At 38.3% G+C, this 15,584-nt stretch overlaps 1 protein-coding gene across 2 annotated transcripts in view; it reads left to right on the top strand.

Moving 5' to 3' along the window:
* Positions 1-15,584, top strand: part of sh3gl3a (SH3-domain GRB2-like 3a) — a 77,055-nt gene that overhangs the window by 42,318 nt on the left and 19,153 nt on the right. For both annotated transcript variants that reach the window (XM_041792744.1, XM_041792736.1), the window contains exons 2-7: positions 9,546-9,614; positions 10,037-10,109; positions 10,226-10,369; positions 11,612-11,745; positions 15,045-15,203; positions 15,318-15,421. In XM_041792744.1, the coding sequence (XP_041648678.1) occupies positions 9,546-9,614; positions 10,037-10,109; positions 10,226-10,369; positions 11,612-11,745; positions 15,045-15,203; positions 15,318-15,421 (683 nt within the window). The remainder of the gene's footprint in view (positions 1-9,545; positions 9,615-10,036; positions 10,110-10,225; positions 10,370-11,611; positions 11,746-15,044; positions 15,204-15,317; positions 15,422-15,584) is intronic.

Here is a 15,584-nt window from a genome sequence, read left to right as displayed (position 1 = left end):
CAACCCCCAGTGGGGTCCTGACCCCAACGTTGAGAAACACTGATCTTAAGGTTCACCTTTCAAACATCATCGGACCACTGTGTGAATGATGGAGCTTTATTCTTGCTATAAATTGAAATATTACATTCATGCATAAAATAGAGGATTTTAAAACCATTAAGTGTCCCTTTACTTTAATGACAACTTGGAAAATAGAAATAAACTGCAATGAAAGAAATAAAGTGTTGGCACTAGGTATGGGAAAGATCAATCCAATATCGGTATTGTACTGATACGTGATATGGTATGCACTTACACCAGTAGAGGGCAGTATGAGCAAACTGGTAGGCTGAAGCAGCTGAATGTTATGAGACTGTCAACAAGGAAATAAACACAGTTCTGACTATGGTACTCGGTGTGCAAGTTCATAACAATACATGGTCCCAAGAGAAACTCGAAGAAAAGTGTTACGCCCAGCTAGAAAGGTGCCAGTTGTCTTAAAAAAGAAACTGAGAGAGAAACTTGACTCACTGATTAAGGACGGAGTCATCAGGAAAATAGAAGAGCCCACAGAATGGGTAAACTCCCTAGTTATACTAGAGAAACCAAACAAAGACCTGAGACTCTGTATTGATCCTAAGGACCTAAACAGAGCTATCCAACATGAGCATTACAGATTACCAACTAAAACAGACCTAACAAGTGCAATGAGTGGAGCATGCTACTTCTCCAAACTAGATGCTTCATCGGGATTTTGTCAGATTGTGCTTGATGAGGAGAGTGCTAAACTATGCACATTTAACACACCATTCAGCGGATATTGTTTCTTACATGGCCGTTTGGTATCAGCTCTGCCCCTGAGGTTTTTCATCGAACAGTGCAGCAACTGTTCGATGGGATAGAAGAATACCTGGGAGAGAGACTCTCCAAGGAAGGAGTGGAGCCAGATCCTGAAAAAATAAAGGTGATAGCAGAAATGCCTGTACCAGAAGACAAAAAAGATCTACAGAGAGCCTTCGGGTTAGTTAACTACCTGGGGAAATTTGTCCCAAACTTGTCAGCTAACACAAAACCTTTAAGAAGCCTGTTAGAAAACGACACAGAGTGGCAGTGGCAGGCAGAGCATGCCAAAGAGTGGGAATGGCTGGAGAACTGCTTAACAAAAGAGCCATTTCTTAGATTTTATGACCAAGACAAACCACTGAAAGTGTCCACAGATCAGGTCTTGGAGCAGTGTTACTCCATAAGCATGAGTGAGTGGTATCCAGTTGCATATGCTTCACGAATTATGACAGCAGCAGAATGAAACTATACTCAAATAGAAAAAGAAACTTTAGGGGCAGTGTTTGGCTGTAAGAGGTTCCATGAATATGTATATGGAAGGTCAGCAATCCTTGAGACTGATCATAAGCCACTAATAGCAATCTCACAAAAGCCACTAGGAGATGCACCACCACGCATTCAGAGGCTAATGTTGAGACTTCAAAAATATGACCTGACATTTGAATTTAAGCCAGGCAAGCACTTAATAGTTGCTGATGCATTGAGCAGAGCTAGTCTGCTTGACACTAAAAGTGCAACAGAGGAAGAAGTACAAATTCATGTTGACTGTATCAGAGCTAACATGCCAGTGTCAGACACGAAATGGGCAGAAATAGCCAAAGAAACACAGAAGGATGAAAAACTCAGGAGAGTTATGTCAGGATTAACTTAACAGGAGGGGTTGAGTTACATAAACCATACCAGCACTTTAAAGGGGAACTATCAGTGTTAGATGGAGTTCTATTGAAAGGAACTAAAATAGTTATTCCTGCTTCCATGAGGTCACAAATGTTGAGCCTAGTGCATGAAGGACAATTTGGTATTGAAAAGTGCAAGAGATATGCACAAGAGACACTTGACTGGTCAAGCATGCACAAAGACATTGAGGCAGTGGTGAATCAATCAATACCAGCAGCCAAAGGAACCAATGAAGCCAGACAGCAAACCCCAGGAGCCATGAAGAAAAGTGGGAATGTATTTGTTCCAGCTGAAAGGCAAAGACTACTTACTCATTACAGATTACCATTCTAACTACCTAGAGTTGGTATTGTTGACAGGTACCTAAGCAGAGCAGGTGGTGGCACACACCAAAGCCATCTTCACACGTCACGGCATGCCAATGACTGTAAGAACTGATTAATTCAGCAGCCAATGCTTTGAAGACTTTGCTGAGAAATATGGATTCAAACACATAACATCAAGCCCTCACTACCCACAATCCAATGGGCTAGCAGAGAAAGGAGTGCAGATTGTGAAACGCATTCTTACCAAAGCTGTATAAGCCAGTGAAGACCCATACCTGGCTATTCTCAATTATCAAACAGCACCACTGGAAAATGGATTTTCACCAGCAGAACTATTGATGAAAAGGAAACTGAGAACGAGGCCTCCATCTGCAAAGCATCAGATGGAGCAGAGAGCGCAAAGTGAAACACACAGAGTCCTACAACAGAACAGCTAAATCACTGAGCCGTGCACAAGAAGAAATAGTGCAAGTGAGATGTGATGGACAAAAGTGACCGCTAGCAAAAGTGGTCAGAGAGACAACACCAAGGTCATATGAAGTGATCACAGAACACGGAAACACCCTAAAACGCAACAGAAGGCATCTGCTGAAAGTGCCTCTAAACAAACATTGAGCAGTAACAGACAGCAACACAAGTGACTTGACGCTGAACCAAACAGACCAACCAGAATTATCTGAAAACTATAACTTGCCAGTGACAAAGAGAAACATGGGTGATAAGGTATTACCAAGAGAAAGATCAAAGAGACAAATTGTGAGACCAAAGAAACTGATTGAGGAAATATAAAGGTGGAAGTTTTGTCTTGTAAGACATAAAATGCAAATAAGTTTGCTATAAAGGTTAAATGGTTAATCTTAACTGAATGTTATTACTGGAAAGGAATGGTTCAGAATGCAAATGATTTAAGTTGTGTCAGCTGTTAAATGATACATTGTGTTTATGTGAACAATTAATTTATGCTGATATGTAAAGTTCAGTGTTTGTTGTAAAAAAAAAGCAAGATGTACTATAAGTGATATGGTATGCACTTACACCAGTAGAGGGCAGTATGAGCAAACTGGTAGGCTAAAGCAGCTGAATGTTATGAGACTGTCAACAAGAAAATAAATGCAGTTCTGACTACAGTACTCGGTGTTCATGTTCATAGCAATACAGGGTCCGATATGGACATAATTAGTAGATCAGATATCTGACTGACGGTGCCGATCCAAGTGACTGATCCAAATCCATCCTACAGTTTGCGGTAGACCATGAACACACCGCGGTCTAACACGAGATAGTCTGTGTGTAACTGAGCTAGTATTTGTTAGGGTTGTTCTTAGTGGTATAATTACCTAGTTGATTAAATGTAAATCTATATTTAGAATTGTCAAAACTAGTCTAAGGACGAGAGAACACAAAGAAGAGTGGGTGTGAGGTTAGCCTGCTAGCGCCGCTTGCCTTTGTCCCTCTTCACAGATTTATATCGTGCTTTAATATTTGGCCTCTTTTCACTTCGGGTCAGTAGTCATACATGAGCTTAACCCTCCACAGCCCACATACCACTTTATTTCCATTTACTACTTTGGAAAACTGTCGTACTGTGGTCTTCCTACTTTACGCTAACAGATTAGCCACTGCCGTCCTTCTCATTGTTTACATCCTGTGAAGGGTCAGAGAGGAGGGCTGCGGCCATTAACTGAAGCTACAGCGGTCTCTAGTGGTGGGAGGTTCATTACAGTTTAAAAAAGCATTATAGACAGGGATTTCAAGACCGTGTTCATAAAAAATGATAGGTAATTAGTTTAACTGACTTACTGTTAAAGTAGTAGTTTAACCTACTTGAGTTATGCTATTTAGGGTAAGTATTGTTGTTTATAACTAACTATAACTAACGAAGTAGTTCAAATAAATTTGTACTTACATTTAAATTCAATTCATTTTTGTATTTTTTTTTTTTTTGCTTTTTAATAAAAGGGGCTGGGTGGTTTATTACAGCCTCATGTAAGCTCACACATTATACCAACAACAACAATAATAATTGTTAAAAAATATATACAGTGCTTATAACAAACTGAAAATAACAAACTGAAACAACTAAATAGACCTTTTTCACACATAATTTTACAAGTGAACAAACGTTGGGTTAATGCTACTTCTGCATTAACACCAAACAATCAACATCAACAAAAAAAAACCAAAGAAAACCAACAAAAAAGAAAACAGGACCGAAAAGGTGTAGGCTGAAGCCTTCGCTTATTTCACCTACCCTATTCAAATTCATCTTTTACTCAGCTTCCTTTAGATTTATATAACACAATAAGATAAACCCAAAAACTTCATATTTGGTATGGCCTCCTTTGCCTTGATAACAGCTTGCATTCTTGCTGGCATTGTTTTTATGTACTTTTCCACAGTCTCTTTTGTTATTGAGTTCCAAGTAGTTTCTAGCTGTTCCCACAGATTTGCTTTAGATAAAACTTTTGTGTGATCAATTTTTTGAATCTATTAAATCCCAAATTTTTTCCATAGGATTCAAATCTGGACTTTGACTTGGCCAGTCCATCAGTTCCAGTACTCCAAATTCCTTTTTCTTGCTCAAATAGCCTCTGCACAGCTTTGAACCATGCTTAGGGTCATTGTCTTGAACCCACGACCAATCAGATTCAGTCCAAAAAGGATTCCATGATGCACGAAGATGTTGTGGTAGACAATCTTGTTCATGATACCGTGGATTTTCACTAATTTGTCCATACCGTATCCACAAATAGAACATGTTTCACTGTGGGTGCAATGCATCTGGCATCAAAACGTTCTCCAGCTTTCTGTGGACATAAACATGCCGATGCTGACCAAAGAGTTCAAACTTGGACTCGTCCGTCCAGAGTACCTTCTTCCAGTCATCAGCTGTCCATGTTTGTGCTCCCTGGCAAATCTGAGGCGTTTCTGGTTGTTTGCAGGCCTCAATAATGGCTTCTTAGCAGCTATTCTTCCCTTTAAGCCTTGTTCCATCAGTTGTCTGCTTATGGTCATTCTGGAGACTCTCTCAGACTCTGATCTAGAAGCATTCATTTCTGCCTGAAGATCAGCAGTGATCTTCCTTCTGTCTCCAGTACTTCAAATCTTGAGGTGTCTGACATCTGCTTCAGTTAAATTTCCTTTCCTGCCTCTTCCTCATTTGTGTAAGTATCAGTCTCGGCAATTGACTCCAAAGCATACTTGACCATACTGTGAGAACACTTTATGTCTTTCCCTATTTGTCTCAGAGACCATCCAGCATCATGAAGTGCTTCAATGCAGACTCTTTCATTTTCAGTCAGCTCTCCACGTTTTACCGTTTTGAACAGGAATGAGGAATTTCAAACTGAATTCACCTTTTTATACCCAAATTTGAGCCGGCTCACTGTGCTTCTCTGAGACATCAGAAATGAATCAAGCATAACATTCAACCACTAAAACAATTTTTTCTGTTCAGGAATGCAAGTAAATAATTATAATTGACATATTAATCAAGAAATAATAATGTGCTTTACTATTTTTTTAGGTAATTTTGTAAATAAGTAAATTTGAACATCCATCGATAACAATAATAATTATATTTTAACATTAAAAATATCATTTGGGTTAAAGAGCTTCTACATATTGGTGTATTAACCATTGCAGAAACATAAAAAAATGATTTTGGGAATTACCAGTGCTGTTAATTTAGGGCAGCTGTGGTATAAACCTTACTTTGGGTAGTGGTTTAATAGATTTGTTAAGCACTGTGTATATAGATATAGATATAGATATAGATATTGGAATCAGTATCGGTATCAGCACATATTTATTGGACTCGGATCGGAAGTGAAGAAAGGTGGATCGGTGCATCCCTGGTTGGCACCAAACATTTCCTGGTAAAGGATCCCTAAAACCCTAAATATGGCATAATCTAATGTAATTATTTAACTTCCCTTCCTTGTAACTTTAAGAAATGTAAACTGTCATCAGAACTTCATTGCACTCTGTAAAATATATTTTCTTTAGAGAACATGTTAATACCAATTTTTAATATAGAGGTAGTTCATTTAAGGGACCAAACTGAGTTTCTCATTTGTCTAGTACTACTTCTCTTTAAAAAGCAAAAGTTACTGATTAAAAAATGCAATCTTTCTTATTACTCGATTAATCGTCAGAAGAATCGATAGAGTACTTGACTACAAAAAGAATCTATTGCAGCAGCCCTAATTGCAACGCCTGTTCACTTACATGCAAACATGCACGTGTACTACTGAATCTGTCTTTATCATTTCTCCTGAGGAGTTTATGAAGGTGTAATTTAGTTCTTTGTTTCATGTTTGAATAAAATTATTGTATAAACTATGAAGCAGAACTGCTGTTTGACTTTTTCTATTTTAAATAACAGAGAATGTTTTCTGTCGTGAAATGGATATAGGACAGCCCCGCCAAAACAATGTATTTGTGTGTTTTTGTGTGTATTCAAATGTATTTTAGTTGGTTCTAAATCTATTACAGGCAAGCTGTCTGGCCCATAGATTTGTTGTTGCACACTTTTTAAAAACAGACTGAACCTGTTGAGGGTCACACGGTATTAGGAGTAGTCTAAAGCTTCAGCCAACGCTGCTAAAGAGCTCTGAGTATTAAATCTTAAGCAGGTCATTCGCCTTGTTCCAGTCATTTATAGTAACCAGCTGGTTTGTTTGCATCATAATAATTTCTCTTTGTGCAGCAGCCACCCCCGCATGGTCCTTGTTCTTAAAAGTTTGTTTTTTTCTTGTTGATGCCAGCTTTAACCTGCACCATGATACATAACTTATGTCATTAAGTGTATTACCTCTTTTGTAGGGACAGCATCTGAACACACTATGTTTATTTTCCTGTCATCATTTGTCCTGGATGTCCTTTGTGTCAAAGTTTCTGAATATTATCTCACTAATTAAGGCCAATAAAAGATTGATTATGTTTCACTAACATTTGTTGTAGTTGGAGTTTACATCCAACCAAGATTGTGCTACCGGATTGATCCAATGCAGTGTTACTCAGAGCTGCTCAACCAAAGAGCCACATTGTTGAAAAATACCTTTGCAAGAGCCCCATTCTAAGTGGTGAAAGTGTCAAAAGCAGCTTAAAGAAGCAATAAAATTAAGTAAAAGATGGCAAAAATGGTGAAAATGCAGCAAAAATGAATGAAAATAGGCAAAAATGCTTGAAAAGGTGCGAAAATGGGGAGAAAAAGTGGATAAAGCGTCAGAAAGTAGCAAAAATAGGTGAGAAGTTACAAAAAATGAGTTACTGGTTGCAATAAATGGTCCAAAAGTGGCAAAAACAAGGCAAAAAAATGAGTGAAAAGTGACTAAAATGGGCAAAAAGCAGTCAATAGGAAACAAGTGGTATTTAATGGTAAAAGGCAGCTTATATGGGCAAAAAATTGTGAAAAAGGGCAAAAATGGGGAAATGTGGCAAAAATGGGCAAAAAGTAGGTAAAAGTGGTATTTAATGAAAAAAGACAGCTTAAATGAATGAAAAGTGGCAAAAAGTGGTAGAAAGGGACAAAAAGTTTCCCTTTTTCAAGGTTTTCAGGGGGAATAATATTTAAAATTAAGACACTAAAGAGCCACAAATAATCACAAAAGAGCCACACGTTGAGTATCACTGGTCTAATGGTTGCTTGTTGTGGCATGTGTGGTAAGATACGCTTTAAAGGCTCCAAAGAATGACTACAAAGAGTAAAACTCAAGAATATGCACGTTCAGGAAGTACCTGTTTAGACAGGATTGTCAGTGAGGAAGCTGTTTGGAGCCTTGAGAGGATAAGGTCCTAAAACACTTCCTGCTTTGGACACCAAACAGAGCGGTCCCAGATTATGGCTGAATAACAGAGTTATATCTCTCGTGTGAATTGTGCATGGATAGTAAAGGTCTCTCTGGCAGAGGTAGTTTACTGTACAGGAGAAAATAAAGAGTTAACCCTTCCACTCTTCCATAAGTGGGTCAAAAGTGACCCATGTTAGAATCAATTTTTATGCCACTTTTGTTATTTTTGGTTAAGAATAATCATTTGTTATATATTTTGTTGTTTATTTTTGTCCAAACAAGTAAGATTTCATGTTTGAAATATTTGCATTTTTCACTTTTCTAACATTATAAACATTTTAGAAATTGAAAAAGAAAGTTACACAACACCAATCAAACAATGTGAACATACATTTTGTGTCTGTGCATGCGTGTGTGGGGGGGTGTTAGAGATTATAGGCCTTTGCACACTGAGTCGTTTTTTTTTTTTTTTGTCAAAATTATTATTTTTCGGAACAGGTTTGATTTTATATGAATTTTCGCATCAATCCGTCATTTAAATGGGTAATTAATGATTCAGATCAGCCCCTGCTGCTTCTTTCTCACTCGCTCTCTCTCCCTCTTTCACTCTGAAGCCTCACTTTAAACACTGTAATTTGCCTGTGTATAATCTGGATATCAACCATGGAAATATGATAGATAAAGGCATAAGTTTGTTCTCACAACCACCCAACAGACTGAATTAAAGTTACTCTCCACCTCTTCAACATGGCACAGCTGTGACGCATGAGCTGGTGACATATGACACTCTCTGTCAGGATGGATGGATCTAGTGAGATTTTTTTAAGGAGAGACACCATTTATTTTTGGTGCAGTACAAAACAATTTGCCACATTCTACTAATTTTCACAGTGGATATAAATAAAAACCCAACAGACTGAGTTTGCAAAGGCCTTACGTGTGTGCATCTTTGGTTGTTCATGACTGTTGTGTGAAAGAGTGTGTTTCCTTTGGCTGTCATGAAATATGTCTATTTTATAGTTTGCAAAACTAGCTAGCTAACGTTAGATAGATGTACTCTACTGTATTGTGCATGTTTGTGTGCATGTGTGTGTGCACAGTCACACAGTACATACTTTAATGTTAGCTAGCTAGCTAGTGTTAAGTTGTCGATACAGGACAATGAGACATACTCTTTTACTCACATGTCATGAACGTCACGCCACACACATTTCTCAGGTAAAAAATGAAGATAATAGTTACATGTATCAGGTCTTGCTGTGTAAAATAATCTTCTTAAGGGGTGACAGTTATGATATAGTCTGTGTGGTCCACAAAATATATATTCCTGGCAATCACAGTTGATAAGAATCAAAGGTTCCCATGTAATTCCATAGGAAATGAATGAGGGTCATTTTGACCCACTTATGGATACAAATATATTGCAAGAAAAGACACCCCGGTCATTTTTGACCCACTTATGCACTACCATCCATTCATCCATTTTCTATACCGCTTATTCCATTCCGGGTCGCGGGGGGGGGCTGCATCTAAGGGTTGATAATTAAACAGTTAAAAAGACAACAATGGTAAAATAACTCCCATGTTGTCTGAAAGAGAATGAAGAGCTGTAACTCAGTGATTGTTCTTGTGTGTTCTCCTTCTATCGTCCTCTGGTCCCTTTGGTTCCTTCAGTAAATACCTCTGTACTCTACTCTGTCCTCAGCTCCTCAGTGAAAAAATCAGCGGGGCAGAGAGGACGAAGCTAGATGAAGACTTCATGGAGATGGAGAGGGTGAGTTCAGTCTACTCTGCTTTTATAATGCCAGCTGCTGTCATTATATGATGTCTGACTGTTTATCGGCTGATATCACAGCTGCAGGATGTGAATTCTGATGTTAAATATCACACACGGCAATATGGAGGTTTAAATGGTTTGGAAAACATGACAATGTGTTTCAAATAAGACAGCTTTAATCCTGTAGTTTTCAAAAATATGAAATTAAATCCACAATTATCAAAACTCTGCCTTTCATTAATATTTTTCTGTGGCAGGTTAGTCATCCCTCTTTAACGACTCAGAACGTTTCAGAGTTGGTCATGTCTCATATTTTATAAATGAAATTGATCCAAAGATGTTTTAACTAGAGTTCAGAGTGCTGGATAGTTAAGCTCAAACATTTTAGTATAACATAACTTTTTTATTTCTCCCATCAGAAAATTGAGGTGACCAATAAGTCCGTGATTGACCTCTTGTCCAAAACAACAGAATACCTCCAGCCAAATCCAGGTAAAAAAATAAAAAAAAATAAAAAAAACTGAATGTAAATCTGGCTTTTTTAGGCACCATTACTACACAAATTGAAAATGAGATCCACCATATGCTACCTTTGTTTTTCTCTGCAGCCTCTCGCGCTAAATTGAACATGCTTAACACTGTATCTAAGATTCGAGGGCAGGTGAAGAACACGGGGTACCCTCAATCAGAAGGCCTGCTGGGAGATTGCATGCTCCGTTATGGTCAGGAACTGGGACAAGACTCCATCTTTGGTACAGTAATTATTATTTCAGAAAAAAAATTTCATGCATGCTTTTAAGGTGAACTTGTAAATGTCTCTCATCTTTGCTTTTCTAAAACAGTACAGTTAAAGAATGGCAGCAGCTGGGGTTGGACCTGACGCAGACCTTTATGTCAGACTTCAGAATCAGATTATGATCATAACTATGTTGCAGTGCACCTGTTTTATTACCTCTGCCAAGGAGGTTATGTGATCAGTCAGTCAGTCAGTCAGTCTGTCTGTCTGTCTGTCTGTCTGTCTGTTTGTTTGGGAGTGATTCGGATCACCATCTGGATCCAGGAATTTTTAAAGGACTCTTTACTATTGGGAGATAGGGATAATGGCGGAGGTCTGTGCTGTTACCAGGAGATGGGGGACATGAGTAGCTTCAATCCCAGCAGCATTTGTGGGTGCTTTTCTATTCAAAGTTTTGGAGTTTATAGAGTTTGAAAGACGCATGCCTGGTTAAGGAGATGAGTCGGAGCGTAACAGAAAGAACGACAGGAAATTGTAGCGAGAATACTCACAATGCGGGGAGGAATAGAGGAATATTAACTCTCTGCCATGACTTCCAGTCCTCTGGTGAGACCATGGGTGAGACTGTCTGTGCATCTGTTGGCACCGGCAGGCAATGCTTCCTTCATGACAGTCTACCTGTTGCGAAGCCAATGCTTTTCCTCACCATGTTTCCACCCCACTGGAGAGGGAGTACTTGGTGAATGCTGTGGTGGGGGGCACATGGGGACGGATCCAGGAATTTTTTAAAGGATTCTTCACAATTAGGAGATAGGACTATGGCGGAGGTCTGTGCTCTCCACGTGCTTTTCTATTTGGAAAAGAGATTAATTCTGCCAATGAATCACATTTTCCTGAGGAGTTAAACTTGCTCAAAAAGTCATGAAGCTTCCCTCTAATGGAGATAAATTCTCAATCTGTATGAAAAACACCACATGATGTCAAATGCATCCACACTGCCCTATTATTATTGTTATTGTTATTATCTCCATAATCATGGAGGAGACCCTCCCTATGTGCGATTAAAAGGCTTATTCTAAGCTAATGAAAAATCAAACAAGGTAATATACTCAGGTGATTAAACACTAATCCAGATTGACTTACTGATGAATATTTTGTTGTGTCTTAACAAAGTTTGTTCTGCTAAATGCTACTACACTAAATGTTGCACACTGCATCTTTAAAAACAAAAATATGTGCTTGTCTCCTTGCCCTTTAGGCTGTGCTCTGCTGGATATGGGTGAGGCCATGAGGCAGATGGCGGAGGTGAAGGACTCCCTGGATATAAGTGTCAAACAGAACTTTATTGATCCCCTGCAGAATTTACAGGACAAGGACCTCAAAGAGATCATGGTACATAACACCAGCAATACATTTATTACTTGCACAGCTCATCAAGGAGAAAGGTTCATCAATATCTCAGTTCCTCTGAAATTTCTGCTTTCACACATTCTCTACCTGCTTAACTTCGCTTGTCACAAACCATTAGTCCTCAAACAAAACACTTATGTAGTCATTCTGTGTACCAAGTAGATAAAGCGTAGATTTTAGATAAGCAGACATTATGCATAAAAAATAAGGATGTTAATACACTGAGGACATGAGATGAAATCTGCTTTTACCCATATGTCTAGGGTGTGCGAGTGTCCATTATGATTATAGTTGCTACATTTTTGTTTAAACAGTGTTTATCTTGGCAAATATTTTAAATGTAGTTTTTTAAATTAAATGTTCACAAGCTTAAGTCACATTTTAGTTTTTTCCCATCTTTAAAGTTTTAGTTAGACTTAGTCTACAAAAACTAAAAATATTTAAGTCCAGTTGTATTTAATAATGTTTGCACTTAAATTGACTTTTGTCAAAACTCTAACAGCCTTATAACTTAATAAAAGCTAAATAATTGCTTATTGTTATAAAACTAATAAAATATAAATCAGTCATTAATGCACTATCAGTAATTGAAACAAACTGATGAAAATACTGACATACCATTAATGCAGGCCTTCACATATGTGTAGCACTTCCACTGAGGGGAGCTAGATCCCACATTTTTGTGAATATATACCCTTGTAAATACTCTTAATCCAAGTCTTTATAGATAAAGACTTGGATTGGTCCTGGAGGTAGATGTTTGACTGGAAATGGATGTCTGTATCAATGCACAGTGCCACTGCATCAGAAGCAGTGGTGGGTAGAGTACACAGTTACAGTACTCAAGTAAAAGTACTTTTACTTAACAATAATAATTACTCAAGTAGAAGAAAAAGTACTCATAAAAATAAGTACTTGAGTAAGAGTAAAACAGTACCTTATTACAAGACTACTCAAGTAGAGTGTAACTTCATTTTGGGCAATTTATTAAAACGTATTGCATTTAAACATATTATTCAGTGGTAGTAATGTAAACTGTACATTGTCATAAATAAAGTAGCATAACTTGCCAAAAGTAAAAGAAATAAAAAACTTAATACATAAAGCAGCAGTCAGGTTATGTTTGTTAATCACAATTTTGGGATAAAAAATTCAGTATGACAGAAGCAGACTTTCTCTCATTATAGTTAACTTATTTCTACATGATGATTTTCATCTCACATACATGAATTCATACCTTGCAGTTCTTACTTTTTAATCACATTGTATTCATTTTATCATGTGTTAATATTTATGAAATTAAACTTAAACTGAAACTTATTAAAACCAAAGATAACTTTCACCTTCTAGTCCCACGTTATAACCATATTAGGTATAATCACTGATATCAGAGATATGCCACACACACAATAATAGTTTCACCTACGATGTAATGTTAAATAATGCCGTGTAAAATCACATTTGTGGCAGAGTTGCAGACGTGGTTGGGAATGTGACATCATTCATCACTGACACAACTGTGTCTATACAGTCTGCAAGTTAAAACAGAGATTTGAACTTATACGTTTAGCTAACTAGCAGTGCAGTGGTTAGATTGTTTAGCTAACTAGCAGTGCAGTGGTTAGATTGTTTAGCTAACTAGCAGTGCAGTGGTTAGATTGTTTAGCTAACTAGCAGTGCAGTTGTTAGCTTGTTTAGCTTTCTTACCATAATGTGCTTTCTTAAAATTGACGTGCTATTTTTGAAGCCTGAGATTTCCACCGCTGTAGGTAGACACGGTAGGCAGCACATTATGTGGCTGTTGTTCCTCATTCCTCCATTTACTGCTGTGAGAGCTCATCTGAGTGTAAAAAATACTTCATGAAAATAAATTAAAAATAAGTAAAAGTAGTGACCAGTGAATGCCCACTGTAACAGAGTGGAAGTAAAAAGTACTCTGCTCAATAACTACTCTCAGAAGTAGGATTTTTTTTTTTTTTTAAACTACTCAAGTACATGTAACGGAGTAAATGTAACGCGTTCAGCAGAAGAGGACAGGTGACACACCTAACTCCTGACGATGGAAACAACTTCACTGGAGCAGGCAGAGAGCTGATTGAAGTTTTAGCTGCCTTTTTGCTAGATTCTGAATAACGTTGACTGACTGGCCAATTACCAAGCTTTTGGATGACCCTAATGATCTGGAACCTCCCACGCCAAACCATCTACTCCCTTTAAAGCGGAAACCTGCCCCTCCACCTGGTGTGTTTGAGCCTCAGATCAGTATGTAAGGCTGGCCCCACACTACAGGATTTTAAGCCCGATTTTAGGCAAGATTTGACCCCCTTGACGATTGTGGGGGCGTATACCGGCTGGAGCCACGTTGTAAACGATTATTTGTCTGAGTAGTCTGCATGTGTGTGGTGTCAACATGATTAATTTACTGCTCCAAATATCAAACAATCATGTTTGATATTTTGCCATTTGGCAAAGTCCTGGAAGTCTGATGCAAAGGTGCTTGTGCAGTCCATAAAGTTATGAACCAAACTGAGCGTCATTGAATAACAAATGAAAAACTTTGTTTGGTACAGGGAGTATAAACGTGTATTTGTTAATCAGTGTTTTTCAAATGTTGACTCTTTAAACTCTGCTAGATGAATTGACATGCCTGCTCTACATGGAATTGATGTGTAAGAGCCAAAATTAGTGGTATTTCTAGTGTAGTTTTAGTGGGTGTCACTTTACGTCTGCAGCATAACTATGAATACTGGATTCTATGCCGGGTCAGGTGTGTGGTCCCAGAAGGGCTAAAGGTTTTTGGCAGTAAAAATGCGTCATTGTTTTCTATGTTATGGACATATGGAACTTTTCTAAGTCTGGGTGCTTTTCAGCAATGACATACACACCCTCAGTTAACAACATTTGTGACATAGAGACGTCAGTCAGGTTACTTCGGGATTAAACAGCTCAGTAGTGGACTAAGCTTCTTGAACACTCCTCCTGCTCTTCCATCTCTGTTTGGACAGCAGTGGAAAATCAGGGATTTTTAACACCTAACAGTCCTGGCTCCTTTACAAAAACAAAACAGACTTTTTGTCAGAGTTCTAATCAGTGAGCTATTTTTAGCTTGTTACAGTCTCATCTTCCTTGTGTAAAAAGGCTGTTCCCAAACATCTCTGGTCATATTTTAGTTGACACACTGAACACTGTGTTTAATGTAATTCCAAAGTAACAGTGTGTGTGCATAAAGGAAATGTGTTGTGAATACAAAAATAAAACCATCTTCTGGCTTGTGTTCACAGCACCACCTGAAGAAGCTGGAGGGCCGCCGGCTGGACTTTGACTATAAGAAAAAGCGTCAGGGGAAAATCCCAGATGAGGAGATCCGGCAGGCCGTGGAGAAGTTTGAGGAGAGTAAAGAGCTGGCTGAGAGAAGCATGTTCAACTTTCTGGAGAATGATGTAAGTGATGGATAATCATGGAATATGAAACATGTTTTAAAAACAACCACAGAAGTTTTCAATCATATATTGTTTTAAAATGTTGCCATAAACTTTTTTGTCTGGGCCCAATAGGTGGAGCAGGTGAGTCAGCTTTCAGCACTGATTGCGGCAACAGTTGATTATCACCGCCAGTCGTGTGAAATCCTTGAGGAACTTAGTAGAAAGCTTCAGAAAAGGTGAGGAGCTTGCTCGGTCATACATCACATTCACTCTGCTGCAGTGTTTCCTTAACTTTTTGGGAAAATTGGAATCCCGATTGGATCATTGGGCGCAAGTGGACACAACCCATGGACCAATCCATGTTGGTATGTTGCAGGGGTGCTTCAGTTAGATGATCTG

This window comes from Cheilinus undulatus, linkage group 1, assembly GCF_018320785.1.
Source record: "Cheilinus undulatus linkage group 1, ASM1832078v1, whole genome shotgun sequence".
NCBI lineage: Eukaryota > Metazoa > Chordata > Actinopteri > Labriformes > Labridae > Cheilinus > Cheilinus undulatus.
The sequence above is the reverse complement of the archived record's forward strand: the minus strand, read 5'-3'. Positions and strand labels throughout refer to the sequence as shown.